This window comes from Misgurnus anguillicaudatus, chromosome 11, assembly GCF_027580225.2.
Source record: "Misgurnus anguillicaudatus chromosome 11, ASM2758022v2, whole genome shotgun sequence".
Classification (NCBI taxonomy): Eukaryota; Metazoa; Chordata; class Actinopteri; order Cypriniformes; family Cobitidae; genus Misgurnus; species Misgurnus anguillicaudatus.
Genome location: NC_073347.2, coordinates 24924451 through 24950784, shown reverse-complemented (window position 1 = coordinate 24950784; position 26334 = coordinate 24924451). Strand labels below are relative to the sequence as shown.

General features: G+C 38.4%; 1 protein-coding gene across 1 annotated transcript in view; it reads left to right on the top strand.

Annotated features, from left to right (window-relative positions):
- Positions 1-24904, top strand: part of pdss2 (prenyl (decaprenyl) diphosphate synthase, subunit 2) — a 33152-nt gene extending 8248 nt beyond the window's left edge. Inside the window, exons 3-8 of the mRNA XM_055169399.2 lie at positions 9810-10008; positions 17406-17474; positions 19546-19707; positions 19827-19955; positions 21669-21704; positions 24464-24904. Coding sequence (XP_055025374.1) covers positions 9810-10008; positions 17406-17474; positions 19546-19707; positions 19827-19955; positions 21669-21704; positions 24464-24619 — 751 coding nt within the window. The 3' untranslated portion in view covers positions 24620-24904. The remainder of the gene's footprint in view (positions 1-9809; positions 10009-17405; positions 17475-19545; positions 19708-19826; positions 19956-21668; positions 21705-24463) is intronic.
- Positions 24905-26334: the final 1430 nt, after the last annotated feature.

Below are 26334 nucleotides of genomic sequence, written 5' to 3'. Positions count from 1 at the left end.
AAAAATGTGAAAATGTTTTAAAAACACAGAAGGCCGCAATAAAAAAGGAAATGGAGAGGGAAAGAATTATATGTGTGTACAGATACAGGATGTACAGGTATATTGGTATGTCCTTGTGTGTATTTGTTTGATTTTAAAAGTGGAGAAATGTGTGTTTTTTATATACCATAACTTTATTTGGTTTAGGTGTCTGGGCATCAGGTTTGAAGACAGTTTTGTGTTAATATCATCAAAGAAATTACTGGTGACAATGTTGGTGGACAAAAGAGACTTTGTGTTTTTTTAACAATAACCGTTGTGAATAAGCCATTGTTGTGCATGGTTTATGTAATTCAATATTTAATCAAAAAGTGTCTATTGCACAGAAAGTTAATATGAAACAGTCTCACACTCTTTAAAAAAGTAGCTAATGTTATATTCAATACAATGTCAATATTTCAAGAACTCAACACACACAACAAGGACAGATATATATTTGTTGCATGTTGCATTTTTGTATTGATACTTAGTTTGAACTTTTATGTTTATAGACATTTATTTGAAAAAAAGGAAAACATTTGAAAAAATATTTGTTAATATCTGTAACATTTTTAAACAAGTTATTGTCTATTCTCCATTTTTATCACTTGAAATATATAACATGTGCTTCTGTATACTCAGTAATGGAGCATTGGGTTAGCAACGCAAAAGGTCATCGGTTCGAAGCCAGGGAACATGTACTGTTAAAAAATAATGTATATAATGTATGCACCATAAGTGGCTTGGATAAAAGTGTCTGCCAAATGTGCAAACTATAAATAAAATTGACTTCAATGAATCAATATGAGATGTTATGTACTTTAGTTAATATTATTTCATAATATTAACACCCTGTCTTTGTCGTTAAGCCTCACCATTGGTTGAATTTGATATACACATTCAGAAGCACTTACCCCTGGAGGTGTCCCCAAAGTGTCACCGCAGTGATGCAGCGCGAGTTCCCTCAAAAGGGAACTGTAACAATTTATCTTAAAAGGTAACATCATGTAACCTTTCTCTCACTTAAGATGTTTTCCAACATTTAGTCCTTAAATTTGATGGTATTGGAAAGTCCTTGAAAGGTCCTTGAATTTAAAGTTAACTTAGGTGTGGGAACCCTGAAATTAGCATTTTTTCCAGTCTCTTAATGGATAATGCCAACAAATCAGTATTTCTGAATGACATGAGGCCAGGATAAAACGAAAGTATTTAATGAACGTATAATGCTGCGTTTACACCAACCGAGTTAGAGGTGTGAAGCGCCAGTGATTTCAATGTTAAGTCAATGTGAAGATGCGTTGACGCGCGTCAGGAGGTCCCGCAGCACGGAAGCTCACGCAAAAGGTGCAAATTGAGCGTTTTGTGGTTCACGCGAATTTGCGGTTGACGCCCGAGTTGAAAAATTTGAACTTTGGCGGAATTTCGTGCCTAATGAGGTGGAGTTTGGCGGAGTTTCACGCGCGAATGTGGCGGAAATGCGTCTTCCGCTCCGCGCCAAATGCCTCTTCAGCTTTGTTTATGCTCGCGCTTTTGTCCACAACGCAAGCCTCCACGGACCGCACGCGCGTCTCACCAAACGGACGAGACGTTTATAGTTGACGTGCTCGCTGTTGCACTATTTTTTTAACTGCCAGGGGGCCACGCAAGCAATAAAGTCAAACACAAAGAACAGGATAGAAGTCGTCGTCCGCTGGAACAACCCTGGTGCTTTTACCATCAGAGTTTGATATATAAATATGAGAACATGAATAAAACAACAATCTTTTTTATATGTCTATTATTAAACATTATCATTTCATTAAAGTTTTTACTAAACAAACAGTACAGACATCTTAAGGTTTGTATTTTATTCCTCGTCCAGTGGTTCATTCAATACAAATATAAGCCAAACATTCTGAATCATGTAAAAGAATTCGTGTTTTAAACTGCAAAGTTTCCATACTTTACTTCCAGAGTGTCAGATAAATATATAAATTGTTTTGCTTGGATTAATCAAAGAGATACGTCACAGGCTTGCCTGCTCGGACAGAATCGCCTCGAGTTCGGTCATTTTCGGATGCGGAGCTGCGCGCAAAGTTACCCAACGCGCACGACCATCGCGCCCTTGCGAGCATAAACATAGCTTTCAGTGCCACGGGACCTCCTGACGCGCATCAACGCGTCTTCACATTGACTTAACATTGAAGTCACTCGCGCTTCACGCCTCTACTGCGGTTGGTGTAAACGCAGCATAATACGTGCAGAGAGCATTATTATCTCATTTTTGATGGAGGTGGTGTTCAGCAGCCTTTGCATTTGGACTCCTCATATTCCCGTTCCTTCTGGCTAATATCACTGATCTGACTTGAAGTTACATGAGGCCGTTTTCTAAAACTAAGGAAGTTTAAACTTTTTCTGTCTCTGAAAGCAAAAAAGAAAATTATTTTCAAAAACTAACATGGATTTTGGAGAGAACAAGGTTTATGGGAAAACATCATCTATGGTAACTGTGTTTTTTCGTGCGTGGTTGTGTGTAATAGACAGATCATCGGAAACAGGATATGAAAGTGTGCAGGATAAATTACATCCAGTTAAGGATACAAAATTGACAGACATAGCACACACTCGTGCAGCCACATCCACTGGTGCCTTTCTGAAAGCTTTTTGCTCTTAACAGGCTGGTGTGTGTGCAGATCCTTTGGCTGCAGTGCCAGGGAGTTACCAGAAGCGGCTGTTGTACTTGGCAGTATGTGTGTATGTGTGTAAGCTGTGTGAATGAACTCTTTCTCTCTCGCTGAGCAGGGAAAGAGAGTGTCAAAGCAATTGAGAGGAGGGACCAGTACTCATCACCACACTGCCTTATTTTCTCTCTCCTTCTCTTGCTTGTTCAACCCCATGTTTCGATCCACAGCCATTCCTGTACCTCTACCAGGAAGTGACCTCATAGTTCCACAGCTGGGAGGCGGGTGTCATGGAAACAGGGTGGTGATGTAGTTGCCTTGAGACTTAATAGATTCAAGACTGACCCTTTATGATTATTTGTTTGTTTGTGTGTGCAAATGTTGAAGATTGGTGGACAAAACACAAAAACGCAGGATGTTTGAAATATGTAAATTGAAAATAAAAAAACAATTAAACATTAAATATTTTTGCTGACGGTGTGAAAAGTTGTGTTTAAGTTGGTGATAGTAAGTGATCCATATTAACCCTGTAAAAAGAACTGTGTTTCTTTTGTATACTGTAGTTATATACTTGCAGCACACCCGTTTCTCTTCTGTCCTGGCATCCTTTCTTTTTTTAAAATCACTCTTTCTATGTTGTCAGTCCCCCCCGACACCCCTCTCTCGCTCTCGTTTCTGGTTAGAGGTGTGTTTGATGGTGGTGATGGATGAATTGCGGTGCTGCTCTCCTCCTTTTTGACATGCAGCATTTGTAAAATGTCCCTATCTTCAGTCACACACAGTGTTGTGTGTTTGCACCAGGAGCATTGGACGTGTGTGTATGTGTGTTGTATAAGTGTGTGTGTTTCCTTCAGACAGAAATGCTGGTGTGTGTAAGAGATGTCTGTTTGAATGATTGCTCTTCACTTTTTTGAAGCTGTCAGTGTGGAACATTAAAGTGACATTCGCATTCAGCAGCCTTTACTACAACCTAATGGGCCACATAGGTTTGCTGTGTGTAGGCAGAAGAGGATCTGATTGGTTGACAAGTTTGAGTTTCAGGATGTTTCACTTGAAAAATCTCACCAGCCTTAAGCAAGTGGTTTTCGTTTAGTTTGCCAGATTCAGCATTTTTACAAAACTCTGTGAAAAAACAGAAATAGGACCCTTTAATTTAATTAATTGGCTTAATAGAAAAATTTAATAGTGTAGGAAAATGTACTATTGTAAATAGATAAAAGGCAACAAATGTGTGATTTACTACCCTAATGCATGGACCAAACGGTGGGCCCAATTTATATTGCTGTTTTCTATATTATCAAGTAACCGATTTTCAGTAGTTTAAGACATATTGCAATGGACGTCAACAGCAAAAGATATAGAATGAGAACTGTTTTTACTTTGTGTTAACTGTTTTTCAACCCTTTTCAAATTTCAAGAGACATGGAACAATTTTTTTTAAAGGGTCCATGGAATGAAAATCTGACTTTTTCCATGTTTAAGTGCTAAAATTGGGTCCCCAGTGCTTCTATCAACCTAGAAAATGTGAAAAAGATCAACCCAGTAACTTAGTTTTGGTAAACCATTCTCTACAAGCACTTTATAAAATAGGTAATTGAAATTTGGTTGAAATGATATCATAAGGAGTAGAGCTGTAATCGGGCCTTAAAGGAATAGTCTACTCATTTTCAATATTAAAATATGTTATTACCTTAACTAAGAATTGTTGATACATCCCTCTATCATCTGTGTGCGTGCACGGATTTAAAAGAGGAACTATATTTTATGGCGTAATAGCACTTTTGGAAGTACTTCGACTCGCCTGAAAAGTCCGCTCCCCTTCTCAGTCTCATAATGGGAGAGGGAGGGTGTTACTGCGCCGAGTCGAAGTACCCCTAAAAGTGCTATTCCGCCATAAAATATAGTTCCTCTTTTAAATCCGCTTAGAAAAGCGCTACGTTTTATTTTGTACCACCAAACTTGCTCGTATAACTACTCGTCTTAAATAGGAAAAACGTTGATGTGTTTGGTCACTTCTAACTTTATCTCTAAATGGTACCATTGAATGAATGGAGCTAAGCTAAATGCTATCGAAGCATTGCAGCGCGCTCCAGCGCTTACGTGCACGCACACAGATGATAGAGGGATGTATCAACAATTCTTAGTTAAGGTAATAACATATTTTAATATTGAAAATGAGTAGACTATTCCTTTAAAAGTTAGGCCCAAAATGACCGGAGCCCGACAGAATGCAGCCCGAACCCAAACGTGCATTTAGATTGACAGCTTTTTAAAAGCCTGAACCCGTTTACAGCCCGACATTGTTTAAATGTGCGCACGCACACAGCTTTTGTCAAGAATGAGTCATTTACACAGGTTTTAACGTTATTTATTCATGACTAATACACGCCACTTGGAAGTTGAAACAAAGAAATAAAATAAGTCATCTGTAACATTGTAACATTTCATTCTAAATAGGCATATGCAATACACTATATAGGCCAACATGCCAATAAAAAATATTAGTTCTTAACGAATTAAATTAAGATAATACATTCTGAATTAAGATGGGTATTTGGACATTAAGACAAAGGCTCCGCGGGATTTGCTTCGGCACTTCTCTCCATTAATGCCAACATTAGTCTATATCCTCTGTCTAAATTATGTATTTAAGACTCAATTAATATTTAGTTATACATTGAAAAACCTTTACTCACCAAGATTAGGCTACAAGTTTTTGATGAGGAAAATTATTAAATCCACTGTAAATGGCTTCAGCGCGGTCCTGCGCTACTGATCCAGCAGCATTGAACTTGACCGCTCATTTACCTCACAAAGCCGGAGCGCAAGCCCGAGTCCGTGTAAAATGTTAGAAATGAAGCCCGAACCCGTCGAGTCCCGACAGGCCCCATCAGGTTCAGGCAAATATCTTCAGCTCTAATAAGGAGCTCTTATTATAATAATACCACCCCAATCTGCACTATCCAACCACAGCACTGCCATTTAGTGCAGAGATAAAGAGAGAGAGAAAAAATAATTCACAGCACAATTGAGTTTCAATTGCAACAAACCATCATCATTGTGATCAGTGTTTGGACTTCATTTGCATTTTAAGGGACACACCCAAAATGGCAAATTTTTGCACACACCTACAATTTTAACATGTTATAATAAATAATTGATATGGTATTTTGAGCTAAAACTTCACATTTGTGCTCTGGGGACACTTAAGATTTATTTGACATCTTAAAAAGTCTTGTGCCATGGCCCCTTTAAGTTAATCTGACCCCATGCCTAAGTACCACATACTGAATGCAAAGTACATCAGCCTGACCGCAGAGAAGTCTAGAGCTGGAGGTCATGTGTTGGTAACTTTGGTATGTGTGTCTTCTGTAATGACTTCTATAAAGAGTTTAGAAGCAGAACCATCTCTGATCTTTCATCACTTGGCATCATTTGGCTGATGCAGCATCATCTAAAGATGCTTTTGGTTGACTGACATCTTGACCTCTAAGGTGATCAGCTGTGAGCATGCAGGCACACGATTCACTGAGCTTCAGGGTTAAATTAACCGAGAAATTGGAGCATACAGAGAAAGGGGCGTGTCGGGAGGGCGGAACCCCTCTGCGACATGGCATCGGTTGCTATGCAACTGAGTTCTGCAGCTATTTATACTCCCTGTGCTGCCCCTCCCACTGACTTCAAAAAAACCCAGACGGCATCGCTGCAGATTTAAGGGGGAAAATGAGATTTCGATTCAAAGACGTCTGTCTGCACACAGCCAGTATAATGCAGCCAGTACAAGACTGAATGAGACAAAGACTAGTAAAGAAAAGTGTTCATTCAAATGCTTTTTATAAGTTTATTTTAATGAATGCTTTTAAAAATAAAAAAGTGCAATCTTAGAACCCTTGACCTAAGATGTGGCATGTGTATATTAACATTCTTAAAGTGTCACCCACATCTATTGTAAAGCTCATCCTGTGATCAGTATTTACTCAGCCCAGTGCTCCATATCACCCAAAGTGAAACTGCCTGGGATCAGTGGCCCTTCTCAATTTGGATGTGAGAAGAGTGTCACACAGTGGGCATGATTGAGCTCAGGAGATGCTCCATTAAAGAACAGCATTTAATGCCAACAGGAATTATTGTAATTATCAAAGCATTGACCAGCACGTATTTGTGTGTGTGTCAGGTCGTCGACGCGACCACAGCTCCTCTCATCCTGACAAACTGAAGTGAATCGTTTCATCGCAGATACTTTTCTTCATTTTCTCACCCTCTTTCCTTCTCTCTCGCTCTGAAGGAGGGGTAAGTGGTCATCAGCACTCCACATATCTCTTATGCCTTGAAGACGGTGATCAGTGGGACCTCAATGGTCCAGGCTGATTATGGCCCTGAACTCGGCAAATCAACATTTGATTATAACGTCCATGTGATGGCGTTCTGATAATCGAGCTTGTCTGATAATCAGCGGCGGTTGGTATTTTGTGAAGTGCATTACGGTCAACACTTGACAATCTCATATTGTGCAGAAGAACATTTGGGCCAAAATCACTCATTTTCTTTATGAAGCATTCTATAGTAGTTGGATTGTTTATAGATCTAATGCACTCTAAATATTTATCTCTTTCTATCTGTCAGATTAACTGCCTTACACATTGTTTAGGGGAATTTGTAAAACATGAAAATACGTTCTCAGAAAAAGGTATACCCTATAAAAAAGTACACCTTTGTACCTAAGAGTGCAAATATTGGTACCTCAAAGATGCTCAAAGGTACATATCTGTACCTACATTGTACATATTAGGACCTTTTTAAAGGGTACCATGCCAGTGACAGCTTTTGTACCAGTTATCTGAGAGTGTAAGATTTAGCAGACCAGGGGCCGGTTGCATCAGTTGTGCGTACAACGTAGCCTAGTTACGACGTAAATAGGAAACTAAGTTACAGTACAACTTACGCACTACTAAATGTTTTTGCGTTGCACCATTAAACTTAGTTTAAACGTAAAAACTACGTTGTAACTAAATATTTACGGAAGCCTCTGTCTATGAATAACGGTCGGAATAAGATGTCAGCCAGATTAGATCAAATCGATGAGATTGTAATTGATTATGAAGAGAAGCAAGTTCGTCAATGAGTTTTCAAGAACTTTTTGTTTTCTGGGTATTCTTTAATTAAAATAAGATTTTATTTTCTTCCTGTTTATTTTCTCCTCCATGTGGGATAGATATGTTCAAATAAAAGTGTAATGTTTTGAGTTCGATAATGTATGCTTTAACGTCTTTTTTAACTTTCAGTTTAGGCCAGTCAAGAATGAGTTTAAAATTACGTGCTGTTCAGACTATTTCCTGTTTACCTATTAGAAGGCTTGTGATTGGATTAAGAAAAATAGACGTCATTCTATGCGACAACGAATTACTTTACAGCAGTGTTTCTCAAAGTGTGGGGCGGGCCCCACTGGTGGGGAATAGGAACATTACAAGTGGGGCGTGAAAAATGGGAGAAAATCTATTAATTCAATTATTTATTGACCATACACTCAAAATGGCACATTTAAACATAAACCTAGCTTAAAACTTAAATAAATCAGACTGTAGAAAATGTCACGCGGTAACTTAAAGCCTAGCTGATTACGATTTTGTTCGGGCGATTGGGACAGGTGGGGCTTGGAACTCTTCCCTACCTCCAAAGTGGGGAATGGCAGAAAAAGTTTGAGAACCACTGCTTTACAGAGTGCTTACGACCAACTAGCTACATTCTGCCTTAAAGGGGCCATGGCACAAGACTTTTTTAAGATTTCAAATAAATCTTTGGTGTCCCCAGAGCACATATGTGAAGTTTTAGCTTAAAATACCATATAGATAATTTATTATAGCATGTTGATATTGCCACTTTGTAGGTGTGTGCAAAAATGTGCCGTTTTGGGTGTATCATTTAATGAAAATGAGCTGATGAAATTCAAACACTGATCACAATGATGGTGGTTTGTTGCAATTAAAACTCAATTGTGCTTTTCTCTGCACTAAATGGGAGTGCTGTGATTGGATAGTGCAGAAGGGGTGGTATTATTATAATAAGCGCTCCTTATGACATCATAAGAAGAGTCAAATTTCAACAACTTATTTTTTCATGTGCTTGTAGAGAATGGTTTACCAAAACTAAGTTACTGGGTTGATCTTTTTCACATTTTCTAGGTTGATAGAAGCACTGGGGACCCAATCATAGCACTTAAACATGGAAAAAGTCAGATTTTCATGCCATGGCCCCTTTAAGAACAAATGGTGCAACCGAATAAAGTTTAGAGTTGGTTATAAACTAGCTAGTAGTTAATAATCCTCTAGTTTGGACTTTATGTCCCAGTTTAAGTAAGAACTTACGAATGACTGGTGCAACCCTACCCAGTAGAATTAATGTAAAGCAGTACTCAATGTTTCTCAACTAGCTTTGCTTCAGATTCCGAAGGAACTCCAATAAATACCCAACACACACTCTTGAATAAAATGTACAATTGCTGTCATCGGGGCGGTACCCTATTAAAAAGTACATAAGGGTGCATATTGGTAGCCTGGCTCCGCCCTCCTACATGCTTCCGCTTAATTTTCATTTTGCTTCAGTTTTACGCCTGGGACTGCTGTGTAGAGTTTCGTTTTCTCCTGCAAAAATCTGCAGGTCCAATCAGCCAATAGAGGCGGGTGGCTAAGAACGATGAAGTTGAGATTGTGCGTCAGTTTGAGTTGTAGTTCAGTAATGGCAGCTGAGAAAGACGTGAGAATAGCTATTTGGTCCAAAGTTGCAAAACTGCCGAATATACAAAAGTTAAAGCCATATTTTACAAGTTGGCTAATTCATATTAAATCGTACAAAGTTAATCATGCAAAAACGTATTTTTATATACCAAACATCACAGGGGCAAATGCAAATCATACAAAATGTATGAATGTGGTCCACAAATTAATACGAATTATCCACCCCATAAAATACGTGTAAATTAACTTGAGGTAGCGTTGATTTGTACCTCAATGGAACATATTATGATCCATTTAAAGGGTACCATCCCAGTGACAGCTTTTGTACCTTTTTTCTGACATTACAGTATCAAAATTGTTTATCGTTCAATAGTAAATGTCTGTTTCGCTTTTTTGTCAGTCAGCGCAACTTGGCTGAGATCACAGAGTTGATTCACACCGCATTTCTGGTGCATCGTGGGATCGTTAATTTGAAGGAGTGGACGAACTCAGACGGCCCCCTTAAAGACATGCAGTTTGGAAACAAGATGGCCGTCCTTAGTGGTGATTTTCTGTTGGCAAATGCCTGCACGGGATTGGCCCAGCTTAACAACACCAAGGTACTTTATTATGGAATCTTTTCCTGTGTAAGTAATGGTGATAGAAGTTGTTACTTTCATGTTACAATAGCCTATTATATAATATTTTGGATTCCTCCCGACATCTGTACACTGAGTGGTTTTGTCAGATTTGGCTATTAACTTCAGGAGTCAAGTCTGTTGTAAACACTGTAAAGTGTAAGACACATTTTTCACCCACTTTTTTTGTTTGTTTGTTTGTGTGTAAAACATTAAGGGAAAAATCTCGCCCGCTTCTGGCTTTCTTCTCAAAGAGCTTGTTCTTCTCTGCGCTGTTTGTGTGTCTGTCTGCGTGTCCTGCTAATTTCCATACACTTACATACTCCCTCATTCTCTCTTGCTCTTTCTGTGTGTGTGTGTGTGTGTGTGTGTGTGTGTGTGTGTGTGTGTGTGTGTGTGTGTGTGTGTGTGTGTGTGTGTGAGCATATGTCTTCTACACCCCTCATTAAGTGTCAGTGTTCTCCTCCAGCTCTAATTAGAGTTGCAGTCAAAGCACCGTCTAACTGAGAGCGGCCAGCAGCCGTCTGCTTCTCACTGTGCAGGGTCAGATTCACAGTGTTTCTGAATATCTTACAGCTTTTCAACGATCAGTATGGATGTAAGATGATGGCCCTGCATCGATGAATAATGCAGGGCGTTTAAAAGCATTGTTTTCTAACCTTTATTATCTTCTGTTCTCTCAAAGCCCCTTCTGTATGGCTCAAGTACCCCTTTATTCACAGCAAACCCTATTTTTTCTATAGGATTAAAGGGACATTCAACTTTTTTTTTAAATATGCTGATTTTCCAGCTCCCCTAGAGTAAAACATTTGATTCTTACCGTTTTGGAATCCATTCAGTTGATTTCCGGGTTTGGCACTAGCACTTTTAGCATAGCTCAGCACAGTCCATTGAATCGGATTAGACCATTCGCATCGCCCTCAAAAATAGTCAAAGAGTTTCAATATTTTTCTTTTTTAAAACTTGACTCTTCTGTAGTGACATCGTGTACTAAGACCAACGGAAAATTAAAAGTTGTGATTTTCTAGGCAGATATGACTAGGAGCTATACTCTCAAATTGGCGTAATAATCAAGGACTTTGCTGATGTAACATGGCGGCTGCAGGCGTAGTGATATGACGCAGTGTTGAAAATACTCCCCTGCTATTGAAAGTAACCAAGGGGACTATTTTCAGGTGCTGCATAATATCACTTTGCCTGCTGCAGCCATGTTACAGCAGCAAAGTCCTTGATTATTACACCAGTATGAGAGTATAGTCCTAACCATATCTGCCTAGAAAATCGCAACTTTTAATTTTCTGTCGGTCTAAGTACACGACATAACTACAGAAGAGTCAAGTTTTAAATAGGAAAAATATTGAAACTCTTTGGTTATTTTTAGCGCGATGCTAATGGTCTAATCAGATTCAATGAATTGTTCTAAGTTATGCTAAAAGTGGTAGCGACAAACCTGGAGATCAGCGGAATGGATTCCAAAACGGTAAGAATCAATTGTTTAAATGTAGAGGAGCTGGAAAATGAGCATATTTTCAAAAAAAGGGGAATATCCCTTTAATGTTTCTAAAAACACCACATGGGATAAATAGACCCATAATTGGGAATCATTGCTTCCAGATTCCAGGGTGTACTACCAACTGTAGATTAAAAGAATTAATTGAGATTAATCTGAATTAAAATTATTGTTGGAAAAATATGTTCTGTTTAAAGAAAGGAAAGAAAACCAGTACTGTGTCTAATATGTACATTTTTTTATAAATTTGTGGATGACACACATAGCAGTAAATTCTGTATGTTTTACTTAGTGATGTTGTCTACTTATAAAAAACTACTTTTTCTTCTATTAATGACTTGATATAAATCATGAATTTAATCGTATATTCAGATATTAGGTTCACATTTCTAGTTTGTGTTGATGAAGGGGTGCTTAAGCCTTGCTGATGGATGTGTGGTGGTATTGCATGTCATTTTCAATTTGACAAACTGGATGTAAAGAGTTAATTTTCATTAACAAAACATGACCTGGCCAAAAGACCTAGACGAATTAGTTACATTTTTTGTATGTAACCATGAGTTAAAGGTTTTATCATAGAAAGAGTGCCATGGTCGTTCAGTATTGGTTACTGCACTGTTTAAACAAAGCACATTTATTTCATATTTCTCCCAGGATTCACTCTCTACTGTTGGATATTATTAAAGGGTTAATTTTCACTTAGAAACTCTATCATCCCATTTCTACTTCTATCTCACTCTCCGTCTCGCTAACACGCACACACGCATGCACTAAAATGCAATATGTTGACAGGATCTGTCACCAAGTGCAGCTGTAGAATGCAGCCATCCCTATGGAGGAAAACAAACACTTTTCCTTCTGCGTAACCTCAGACACACGTGCACAGAGCTCACTTTAACGTGTCCGTGAGCGGATATGGAAATGACTGTGGGGATAAAGTTTGTCACGACTGATGTAATGAACAGATTCTGTGCTTTTTCTCAAGAGGAGCTCAACATTTAGACAGCAGGACCTCTGCAGAAAACTGCACACCTGATTAAGCCATATCACTTGTGCTATCTGTGTGTATCTCTGTGTTTAATGCACACACTATCTTTAGGGAGATGGTGTACTAGAATAAGATCAGGTTTTGCTATGTTGTAGAGCACCTCCTTGTGGCAGAAAGTTGAATTTCATTACCGTTTTAGAGGTCAAAGATGTGTTTTGGTTTCTTGGTAGATGTACATCTCTGCTTCAACATTAAAGATGTAAATAAATAAATAAAGTATGCACAAAGTTGCCGTAATAGTAAACTTTAGCTTGTTAAACTGTTAACCTAATGTAAGTAACTTATAGTATGGTGTATGTTCTAATCTATTTATATATCTCTTTCTTTCTTTCTCTCTTTCTCTCTATCTGTCTAATATTATAATTATGGGTTAGTGACAAAAAACGGTTTGGCAAGATGAGAAATTCAATTTTATTTTTTTAAAACTTGTTTTAAAAGCATGCATCAGGTTTATTTCAATGCACAGTGTATTTATGTTAATTTTATGCAAAAAAAAAAAATTACATTTGCACCATTTTTATTGAAGTTAAGACTGAATAGACCTGAAAATGTCAAATGGTGTAACCGCTAATTGCACCAAAGAATGAGAAATATTAAATATTTTATCCACCTTGATGACATGTAAGCGTAATCATCATTAAAAAAATCATTTTAAAATATAATTTTATTAGTTTCTAAATGTAAATTTTAATGCGTTTTTGTAATATTTATCCTGACATATGAAAACAGCTTAGTTTTTTCTAAATAATCCTTGACAAATTATGTAAAAATGAATGTAAAAAAATCATATTACACTAAACAAGATGATTATATTTTATTCCACATCTTTTAATGAATATATTTATATTTTAATTAAAAAATACTAGTTTCACCAATTGATACAGAGCGTTTACTCATTGACATTTTTGCAATTGTCCCCCAAATATTCTTTCAAAATGAAATTTTAGACTTGGTCCTCAAAAAAGAGAATGTATGCAAGAAATCTGCAAATTTATTTTGAAATTTTAACCCTTTTACATTTAATTCAACCATACGGACACAAAATAATTAGCCTCACGTCATTGACCCTTATACAAACATACCTAAAAAAGTTGATGTGAATAAAATCTTTGTTTCTGTGAAAATGAACCTGTTGTAATGATCAACACGCCACACACTCTGTTTTCACCCACTGAGATAATGATTGACATGATGTCCAGCCAATCATATTAGACTATTTATCCAGAAAAGGTGATATAATATTAACAATTATAAAATCAATTTGTTGTCTATTTTATTCACCTGTCCTTGATGTAAATTACATTTACTCAACCAGAACCAAACAAATCTGCCACTTTATTAAGCAGTCGTCTATGCGAATGTGGGCGTGGCCTGATCGCATTAGTGCAACTAGCGTTCAGTTAGCGTGAGAGCATTATCGCCAATCAGTCGTTGTCTCTCCGCGGTATTTCGTTTTTATCCCTGATTGATCTGTATTATGTATCGTGGCCTTGAGTGGGATCCTGACTTAGTAGACTGTGCGTGTGTGTGTGTGTGTGTGAGCGAGAGAGTGGGATTCTGGCTCGACACTAGTATAAATGGTAAAGGGATCCGCGAGCGGCTGTCTCCTCTTTCTTCTCCTCACAGACCTGTCGGCGAAACACGACTCCGGCTGGATTTGGGAATGAGACGAGACGCAGAGAGGGCAGCTTATCTGATACTTTCCAAAAAAAGCCCCCCCACTTCACACACACAGACACACTCGTGCGCACAAACTCACGCGAAAGACAGACGTACACAAACACACAGATTAAATACACATGCACTATCTCTCTCTCTCTCTCTCTCACACACACGCACTTTAATTTCTCCCCTTGTGGAGTGTGTGAAGCTGCACATCTGGCTGCGCTATAGGGGCTCTTTCTCTTCTCTGGGCTTTGGGTAGAGGAGTCAGGTTCCCGTACTGTTTCCTCAAAGATCTAGTTACTCAGAGGGCAGAGAGAGAGGGGGAACAGAGTGAGGAAAACAAAGTTTGAGAGAAAAAGTTTTGGGGAATGGAGAAGAGTAACATAATATTAAATATGAGGAAACGCCGAGTGTCTGGATAGAAGGCCTCTGTTACTTTAGTTCTCCAGAGATTCTGCTTGTGATCTTATGATTCAACAGGCAGGGTGTTTGGGAAAAGGGTAAAGGAACGTCTTAGGATGTAGCCTTCAGCAATGGATGGAATGATTTGGGAAGTGTGTGATTAGACAGAGCTTGGAAAGTCAGAGATTTAGTATTGCGGTGTACCTGTAACAGAGTAGCGCCTCCCTCAGGAACAATGTCATTAATGCATGATCCAAATTGACATTCTTGATGAACCTAGTAAATTAATTCATAGCCAGGATCCAATTAAGCTCTTGGGGTTAAAAGCGAGACATTTCGAAAATTGCACTTGCTAGTTTTAAAATACATAGTTAACATAAAAGCCTGGTCATATTGCGCACAATTCTTCAGGACAAGATTTTTAGGTTTTGGGTTATGTTGGAATACTACAGGTACACTGCCAGAATTTAAAAAAAAAGGTCCCTTGCTGTCACTGGGACGGTACCCTTTCAAAAAGTACACATTTGCACCTAAGGAGTTAATATTAGTGCTTAGTGGTACCAAGTAGTGCATATTCGTATTTTAAAGTCAACAAATGTGTATTGTATCTGAATCTAAATGTTACATTTTAGGACCTTTTTGAAGGTTTCTGCCACAGTGATAGCTCACGACCATTTTTTCTGAACGTGTACATAAAAATTCCTCATCTGTTTTCAAATTATAATAGAAATTCCAAAAGGAAATTAGTGAATTTTTTAATACATATGGGTATTCTTACTACTTGCTACTTTTGCATAAAAAAATGTAGAAATAAAGAGATAGTTCACCCAAAAATAAAAATAATGTCATCAATGACTCACCCTCATGTCGTTCCAAACTTGTAAGACTTCCATTCATCTTCGGAACACAGTTTAAGATGTTTTATATTTAGTCTGAGAGCTTGTTGACCCTTCATTGAAAATCTAAGTACGGTATATTGTCCATGTCCAGAAAGTTAATAAAACATCATCAAAGTAGTCCATGTGACATCAGTGGGTCAATTAGAATGTGTTAAAGCATCGAAAATACATTTTGGTCCAAAAATAAAAAAATGACGACTTTATTCAGCATTGCCTTTTCTACTGCATCTGTTGTGAAGCGCATGCGCGAGGCTAAAGTCACGTGACTGCAGTGACGTGGATGACGTGTTATCTGGTGCGCCCCAGCTTACAGTCTTTTTTGTGTGCGCCCTTCGTTTACAGTCTGAGGGAGACGCACGCTGTAAGTTTGAAAAAAAAAACTTGGCAAACACGTCAGAGGATAACACGTCATCCGCGTCACTGCAGTCACGTGACTTTAGTCTCGCACATGCGGTTCACAACAGACACGGAAGAGAAGACAATGCTGAATAAAGTCATAATTTTTGTTATTTTTGGACCCAAATGTATTTTCGATGCTTCAACACATTCTAACCGACCCACTGATGTCACATGGACTATTTTGATTATGTTTTATTACCTTACTGGACATGGACAGTAATACTGTACGTAGATTTTCAATGAAGGGTCAACAAACTCTCTGACTAAATATAAAACATCTTAAACTGTGTTCCGAAGATGAATGGAGGTCTTATGAGTTTGGAACGAAATGAGGGTGAGTCGTTAATGACATTATTTTCATTTTGGGTGAACTATCCCTTTAAAAGACATAAACCGCTGACAGATATTAAGAGGCGATTTCTCGGAACAGGGCTTATCCCAGACTAAAATGATTGTTTGAGCTGCCTTAATTTAAAAACACCTTGTACTGACATATCTTAAAGGTACAGTGTGTAATATTTAGAAGGATCTCTTGACAGAAATGCAAAATAATATACAAAACTAAATTATCAGTGGTGTATAAATACCTTTCATAATGAACCATTGTGTGTTTATTGCCTTAGAATGATTATCTACATACACAGAGGGTCCCCTTACATGGAAGCCGCCATTTTGTGCAGTCATTTTTCTACAGAAGCCCTCAACAGACAAACTTTTTTACTAAGTTGTCTCCAACGATGACATGTTTGTCCAGTGGCGGCTACTGTAGCTTCTCTATGTGTTTCAAAAGCAAGAGGAACAGTGGACTGAGCCGTTGGTTGCAATTCACAACCTCACCACTAGATGCCGCTAAAATTTACACACTGCACCTTTAAAATATATCACTGCCATTGTTTGGTCTCAATGCACACACCAATATTGTTTTTTTGTAAGGTTTGTTTGTAAAAAAAAACTACTAAAATGTCCTAATATACCTAAGGCCTCGTGGATTAATCTAAACCCTGTCCGGGAAACCGCCTCTTAAGAGACATAAACCCCTGTGTATATATTGTGTATGTTGAGTTCATTTGTAATTGAAAGTACAATGAATCTTATCAGATGAGTGTCTGTTTGTGTTGAGTGTTTTTGTGCCTGTGTGTATTAGATAATAAGTGAGAATCTAAATCAATAAGCTTGTGCAGATGTCAGACTCCTCATTAAGCTCTGTATCCTCTGGATATTTCACTGTTTTGACTGGCCATCTGTTTAATAACTGAAGTGCTGGTTATTCTATCTCTCCCTCAGATACTCTTTAAACTAAGTGGCCTGGAATTTTCCCCCTATATTCTTAAACAGTTCATGTCCTAATAAATGCTAATTTCAGAACAGATAGGGCTGATTCTGTATCAACACATTTCTTTTGAGTTTTTGTGTGTTGCCCCCATAAGTGTTGTCTAAATGATGTTGTTTGCTGTAGGTGGTGGAGCTGATCTCCAGTGCTATTGGAGATGTGGTGCAGGGACTCTACGGCTCCTGTTCAGCAGAGGTACACCTTTCAGCTTTTTTCAGTTACACCATATAGCCACCTTGGGCACCCTGCGGTTCACCAACTAAAACCTTCAGGCAATAACCAATTATATTATACGTCTTTTTCAGCCTGCCGCCATGTTGATTCCAAAAAGGGATGCTGGTCATTCAGCCATCAAATACATCATTTTACAATTTTTTTGTTTTTTCACAGGACAAAGAACCTCAGAAATCATGGATTGTTAAAATGAGAAGTGACATATGACCTAACTTTGAGATAAGAGTGGGTTCTTGAAATCCTTGAAAGTTTGTGAATCTGGGGAAAAAAAAATTCAAGGCCCTGAGAAGTTTTTGAAAACATACATACATAGATATAGGTCATTGAAAGTGCTGAAAGTTTTCTGAAATAAAACCCCAAATTATTCCCTGTGTAGTGTAGGATAATATCATAAAAATTCTAAACTTTATACGCACACATGCTAAACTGTTTGCTTTTAATGCTTATATCTTCTGTATGCGAATGTTGATTCATACCAAAATGCTTTTTTGCATAGTTGTGTTTGACACATGAAAACGTCTCGGGTTACGTATGTAACTGTTGTTCCCTGAGAAGGGAACGAGACGCTGCGTCTTCCTTGCCAACCTTCCTGTGTCCCTGTAACGCCGTCTTTGGCAATATTTCAGATAGCGATATACTTCCTGGTTCCCACGTCACCCTGTCTTTGTCGTTAAGCCTCACCATTGGTTGAATTTGATAAACACATTCAAACGCACTTACCCCTGGAGGTGTCCTCAAAGTGTCACCGGAGTGACGCAGTGCGAGTTCCCTTAAAAGGGAACTGTAACAATGTATCTTAGAAGGTAACACGATGTAACCTTGCTCTCACTCGAAATGTGTCCCCACATTTAGTCCTTGAATTTGAGGGTATTGGACCTGGAAAGTCCTTGAAAGGTCCTTGAATTTGAAGTTAACTAAGGTGCGGGAACCCTGTTATTAGCCCATTTCTAATGTTGTTGCCTACTTTTCGTTAAAACACTAATATAGTCCTATAACCAAGTTCATATCTCCAATTCGTACAGATTACAAAAACGCAACACATGAATATGTTAAAAACTTTTCTCTAGTAAGTTTTTTAAGCACATTGACTGGAATAAACGAATACTTGCAAAACGAACTATCATGTAAAAAGCTTGTTATCAAGTCAATCACACATTATTAAGTCAATGTTCATGTCTTGAAAACACATAACAGAGAAGATATATAAGAGTCTATATCCAAAACAGATATTATGTACACACATTCTTATCTCAAATCAGGTCATGTGTCCCTTTTAATTTTAACAATCCATGTTTTCTGAGATCCTTTGTCCTGTGGAAATTGGTAAACGATGTATTTTTTGTATTTTGATTGCTGGATGACCAACATCCTGATACAAAACAATAGGTTTAGAGCGCACGCTGTGGACGTCCATTCCTCACTGCCTCGGTTTGGAATCAACATGGCAGCGAACTGAATAAGGCTTATTAAATAATAATATTGAGATGATGCCCTGGGGGATTTTCCCAGGAGATTCAGATCTTTTGGATTTAAAGAATACACAAGCCAAAACTTGAACTTAAAATGACTTGAAACATCTGCAAACAGTCCACAGTAAATAATGAACTACAGTTTTATGTTTGACGGGAGGATAAAAACACCGCAAGGAGGAGAGACGGAGAGAGATTCAAGTTTCTTTTACCCTTTTTAGAGGAGAGATTTCCAGGCAGACATTTGCATCATCTTCCCTTCTCCAATTACAGTCCTCCACCCCCATACCATCATACCAACATTTCTATTTATTACTCTTTCATTCTAACATAATGTATTTTTAGATACCTATTTATTTAGGCTTTTTAATATTTAAATCTTTCAGCATATTTCTAAAAGTTTACTTGTATTATTTGGCTTGAGATTTTTTAGTTTTTTTTAGGTGACACTTGCATAAACTAATAAAAATCCTGTCATTACTCTGTGCTTTTTACTTCTTTGTGACTATTAAACGCTAATGCTTATTTTAATAAAAATTTGTCTTGTTCTCTTTATACTAAAGGAGGGAAATCTAACAGTTGCATCATGGGAAGACCAGACATTCCTGTCTCATGGCTCACTGCTTGCCAAGAGTTGTCAGGCAGCGATGGAGCTGGCCAAACACTGTACCGAAGCACAGAATTTGGCCTTTCAGTATGGAAAACACCTCGCTTTGGGACATAAGGTGTCTGATGTAGTTTAGACTTTCTCTTCTGTTTTTCATTGTGTGGAGAACTCTGACTGAACTTTTCTTCTTCTTTAGCAATGATTTACAACTCTTCTGGTTATGTTTGTGTTTTGTAGCTAAACTCTGATCTGCAGCCGTTTATGAAGAGTGGGTCAGAACCAGCTGTGTTTAGTTTGGACTCCGCTCCTGTAGTATTTCACAGACAGATCATAGGCCCAGAGAGATGGCGACACCAGCTACAACAGGTACTGAACAACCATATCAGAGCATTACAAATCCACACAAATAAAATCTACAGAAAATCTTCAATAAGTCATTTTATTTCATAAGAACTATGCACAATAAAATTCAAAGTGTAGTTTTAATTTTTACCATATTAAGGATGCTTATTTTTAATTGGCTGGTGCTTTTTTAATTAATATTTTTTATTTTATCTGAAACCTATCTGGAGTGCTGGATTCTCTACGGCTTGCACAATTAATTCAATCATAATTCCCAGCCCTGATGTGTTTGAAATAGAGCTACAACTACTTATTTAAAGGGGCCATGGCATGAAAATCTGACTTTTTCCATGTTTAAGTGCTATGATTGGGTTCCCAGTGCTTCTATCAACCTAGGAAATGTGAAAAAGATCAACCCTGTAACTTAGTTTTGGTAAACTATTCTCTACAAGCACATGAAAAATAGGTCATTGAAATTTGGAACTCCTTATGATGTCATAAGGAGCTCTTATTATAAACACACCGCCCCTTAATCTGCACCATCCAACCACGGCACTGCCACTCAGTGCAGAGAGAAAATAATTCACAGCACAATTGAGTTTAAATTGCATCAAACCACCATCATCACAGTGTTTGCACTCATTTGCTTTTTAAAGGACACACCCAAATCGGCACATTTTTGCTCACACCTACAAAGTGGCAATTTTAACATGCTATAATAAATTATCTATATGGTATTTTGAGCTAAAACTTCACATATGTGCTCTGGGGACACTAAATATTTATTTGACATCTTAAAAAGTTATTGTGACATGCCCCCTTTAATATTCAATAATAGTAGATAATATTAAATAATGAAAATAGTGCAACAATGTGAGTTGCGTGGTTAAGCGCATCTGCTCCAAAGAAAGACATTTTCAGTCACTTATATTAAAACTTTTGCCTCCGCCATCGTCCTGTCAATCATCGCATCTTATTTCGACTTGTAACTCTAGCTGCTTTGTACTGCATGCTTTATAAACAATGAGCTTTCGCTTTATGGTGCAGACCATCTGCGGCCTCTCTTGAAAAGACATTCATTGAACACTATTTTGATTATTAATTATTATCACCTGTTATTTAATTAGTTGTTGAAGCCCTAATTTGAAATGACTTGGCATCAAGTAGTATTAAAAAGAGAAATATTAAGTAGTATTCAAAGAAAAAACTGGCTCACTCTTGTGCGGAGATGTAAGGGCTGTAAAAACAGGTGTGATGGTCCATTTAAAGTAAACGGCGCTGTATAGAGCACGGCATGGTTGACACTTTTTTGTAGGCTAAGTTAACCTGGAGGTAAGCGGGATACTGCTTCCCTTTTTCATTTTTCCTGTAGACTTTTGAATTATCCCAAAAAATAAGCTCTGTGTTTAACAAAAGTTTCACACTTACATGCTTTGTTCAACAAGTTGGTCTTCATAGATGAACACAAGATTTATTAATTTTGATTATATTGAGGGAACCAGTGTCCCGCTAACTTCCGGGGTTGGCCTACAAAAATCCGTAATCCCTGTGGCACTCTATACAGCCTGCTGAATTGATGTTTAGTTGATATTTTTAGTTTAGTTGATAGTAGACAGTATTTATCATTAATTAAAGTGATTCAATAAGAGTTTAGCCTCTAGTCTGATGACAAAACAATGTTATGGTTCAGATTTTATTGGTTCAACTAGATTCATATTTTTGTTTTCTTCTGTTTAGGTCCAGAATATGGCTAGACAGATTGATTCCACAAAGGTGAGCAACACATTTATAATTAAAAAATTGGAAACTTTATGCGTTCTGTAGTTTTGTATTGAGAGTCCATGGTGTTCATTAAATGGGGTGTGTTTTTCTACTCCACTAGATCTATTGATTACTGAATTTTCATTCAGCCAATAAAAAAGTGAGATTGTCTGTCGAATTCAAAGGAAATCAATCCTCCGTTCAAACCTCTGATGAATGAATCCAGCCACAATTCTTTAGATGAAACCTTCGTACAGTTATGAAACTGATCTGTTTTCTTGGGGTCAGTTGTGAAATCATTGCCAAGCCCCTTGTGTGTGAGAATGTTTACAAGCAGAGAAAGAAGTTCATATCCAAGCTGTTTCGACATTTTCATTTTAAAACAATGCAATGTAACAATGCAACCAAATGTGACCCAGTCTTTGCAAACCCAGCTGAAGTCATTTTAGTGTTTTTGACATGAAATCATCCTGCATAATGTAAAGAAAAAAATCAATGATTGAATTTAAACTTTAATGCTCCTAAATTATGAGACTTTAGCATGACTACAACCAGGGTAACAAATGAAAGTTAGGTTTGGTCGAAACAATTTAAACTCAAAAACAAACTCTTTGAGAAAATCTTTATAAAATGTTTTAACAAAAAGCAAGTTCTGAAATTTGGTTTACAAAGTCAGGAGAAAAAAAGATGGGGAGACAGATGATGGGGTGGGGGGCAGGAAGAAGAGGATGGTACAAGCATCTCGGGTCGCCGTGGAAACAAGATATTAGGGGATAGAGTGGCAGGTTTATTTGTAGAGGAGACAGAGAGACGGTTTGACAGCAACATCACACGAGATTCTCCTTCAACAGGGCACAGACAGACACATCACACCCCCCTCCCACACACACACACACACATCACATATCTCTGTTATCAGCACATAAATGTGAGACATAAACCTCTCCAGTATACACTCAATGGATTGTTTTTCCCTGTTAAAAGTGTGAGACATGTCTCGGGTGGATCACGGGGTCATATCTGTCAAACTGCAAACATAATTGGGAAAAGAAACTAAATTCAATCTGCATCAAAAAATGTACACATCTTATTCTACATTAAAGGGGACATTTCATGAAAATTTAACTTTTTCAATGTTTATATGCTATAATTGGGTCCCCAGGGCTTCTATCAACCTAGAAAATGTGAAAAAGATCAACCCAGTAACTTAGTTTTGGTAAACAATTCTCTGCAAGCATGTGAAAAAATAGGTCAATAAAATTTGGCTCCCCTTGTGATGTCAGAAGGGAATAATACCGCCCCTTAATCTGCCTATCCAACCACGGCACTGCCATTTAGTGAAGATATCAACTAATTTGCATTTTTAAGGACACACCCAAAAACAGCACATTTTTGCTCATATGTACAAGGCAATTTTAACATGTTATAATAAATTATTTATATGGTATTTTGAGCTAAAACTTCACATACATACTGTGGGGACACAAAAGATTTATTTGACATCTTAGGGGTGACCGTCGGCTGGTTCTTGTCACATGACCTGCGGTGCGCTTGTGGCATTTAAAAAAAGTTTAAATGTTTTTAACTCTATGCGGTGCGGACGCACCTGAAAAAACGAGCGCGTTGCGCCGCTTCCATTATGGGCGCGGATAGCGCGCGCCTACATTGAAATAACGAACTTGAACACACAAAAGACTCGAAATGTTAATCGCCCCTTAAAAAAGTCTTGTGAAATGTCCCCTTTAAAGTTTACATCAGGTTTTAATGTTCAATGAGTGTTTCTAGGTGTTGTGAGTTGTGTCTGTGGTCTACCAGCATCTTCTGTACATTCAAGCACCTCAAAACAGGAGCTAGGGCGGTTCACATTTTGCGTCTAAAACCACGCAGAAAACTGTGACCGTCGGTTGGTTCTTGTCACATGACCTGTGGTGCGCTTGCGGCATTCTGAAAAGTTGTGATGTTTTTAACTCGATGCGGCGCGGCCACATCTGGAAAAAACAAGTGCGTCGCTTCCATTATGAGCGCGCATACCGCGTGCCCACATTTGAAATAACGATCTTCAGCGCGCAAAAGATGCGAAATGTGAATCGCCCCTTAAGATCCAGCTTTTCACACTTATTGTAGGACAATTGAGGGTCTTTTGGAAAATATGTTTATTACTTCTTGCTGCCATTTAGATGCTACCTACAAAAACTAAATGGCCATTTTAAATCTCCAAACTCCTAATTAAAAACTTTACAATAACCTTTTTTTCTCAATATATCACATGTAATAAAGTTTTGGCCATACTGTGCACAGAAACATCCCAATCTCTAGAAACCCGGGAGTCATCTGCTGCAAGACAATTGATGCCATCTTCTCCCTTTCCACAGCAATGTCTCTCTTTGTCTGTTTCTATTAGGCTTTCTCAGTCACACATAAGTGGAAGCAGGTCTCTTCTTCTGTTTTTAACTCTAAGCCCCCAAGGGGCGTCTTAGCACAACACATCCCAGAATTCATTTGGTAGATAGGCCTCGAGGAAAACATGTTTATACAGAACAGTGCAGGGGACTACAAGACCACCTCCTTTGCGGGGGTATTCAGGGATTTAGCCAAGCAATGTGTCGCACACAATTTTTTGGATTTACTTATTTGATATCTTACCAAATATCTGTTAATCTATAAAATGCCACGTTTCACTCTCATAACTCAACTCAAAAGATGACTTTCCTGTTTCATCATTTTGATGGACTGATATTCAGATTTCTCCCTCTTTCTTGTGTCTTTTCCAGCTCCGGGGTCTGATAAAGATGGAAAGAGGCGTGAACCAGGCGCTAGACCTGTGCAGTTACCACGGCAACAAGGCCTTAGAGGCCATGAAGTGTTTCCCACCCTCAGAGGCTCGGTCAGCTCTGGAAAACATGGCATGTGCCGTCAATAAGTTTTGAAGGTGGTTTTCGACCGGATCAAGATTGCAGTTGATTCTGAATGCTGAATTTCAACCCATCTGGACTCTGTCGATCATGATGCTGCTTTTGAACTCGTTTTGGAGTTTTTAAGTCTCTGACCTGCTCTCGTTGAAAGACGGAGATACAACTTTTCAGGTGATGGTTATGTTCATGCAGAACTGACGTGTCTTAAAACCAGTTTACTGGACTCGTTTATACTCTATGCATTCAGTTACCAAATCACAGATATCTTTTAAAATTAAACCAGCTATCTGTTTGGAAAAAGTCTCTGTTTATTCTGAAACTTCACATTCGCTGGCAGTTGGTACTGAGCGGAAATCAATATTTCTATACAAAACATTAAAAAAGACAAACAAACATTATTGATATTACTGTATTCATGATAATTGATTCATGATAACCGAACAGGATGTACCAATGTTATGGGGAGCAGCATTAACCAGGGTTCCCACAGGTCTTTGACAGCGTTGAAAGTTTGTGAATCTGGGGGAAATAATTCAAGGCCCTGGTAAGTTTTTGAAAATATACATACATGGATACAGGTCATTGAAAGTGCTTGAATCTATTTTATGCTAGAGGTTTTCTGGGGAAAAATCCATATTATTCCCTGTGTAGTAGTGTAGGATAATATCATAAAATGTCTAGCCTTTTTAAGCACACGTTAAACTATTCGCTTTAAATGCTTATATCTTCTGTATGTGAATGTTGATTCATCAGAAAATGCTTTTTTGCATATTTGTGTTTGACACATGAAAACGTCTCGGGTTATGTATGTAACTCTTGTTTCCAGAGAAGGGAACGAGACGCTGCGTCTCCCTTGCCATGCTTCCTGCGTCTCTGTTACGCCGTCTTTGGCAATATTTCAGATAGCGATATAGCTCCCGCGTCACCCTGTCTTTGTTGTTAAGCCTCATCATTGGTTGAATTTGATATACACATTCAGACACACTTAGCCCTGGAAGCGTCCCCAAAGTGTCACCGCAGTGACGCAGCGCGAGTTCCCTCGAAAGGGAACTGTAACAATGTATCTTAGAAGGTAACACGATGTAACCTTGCTCTCACTTGAAATGTGTCCCTACATTTAGTCCTTGAATTTGAGAGTATTAGACCTGGAAAGTCCTTGAAAGCTCCTTGAAGTTAACTAAGGTGTGGGAACCCTGATTAACTGTTTCTCTGAAAACCAGTGAGAATGTGCAAGCTTATTCTGCGTGTTTGTGTGCGCTTTAAGTGTGTTTGTGTGCGTGTGTGTGTTGTGGGTGCCCCGGGTGCTCCAGCAGCAGTGTTGGCAGTAATAATTAATGAGGTGAGTGTGTGACCTGAGTGAATGGGCAGGAAATGCTGCAGTATTGATCAGCCCGGCGAGAAGGCTGGCGCCAGCCTGGGCAGCCTGCGGTTTCCCGGGTGACCACGGGGGGACGACTGGGGTGTGAAGCGGGGCGTAGAAGAGTGACGGTCACCATCGGGAGCAACTGGGCCACACAAACATGCACGCATGAATTACTTGAAGGACAGAGAGGTAAGGAAAGAGATAAAAACATGGGACGGGGTAGGAACATCTCAAAGCCACACAGAGCTTTCAGTCCTGTATCTCAAACACTTCCCTTGATATTTCTCTGGATGTGTTGGCAGGGTATTGCACTAACTCTATTTGGTAGGAGTGGGACAGGCCTCTGGTCATACCTGAAAAATTAATT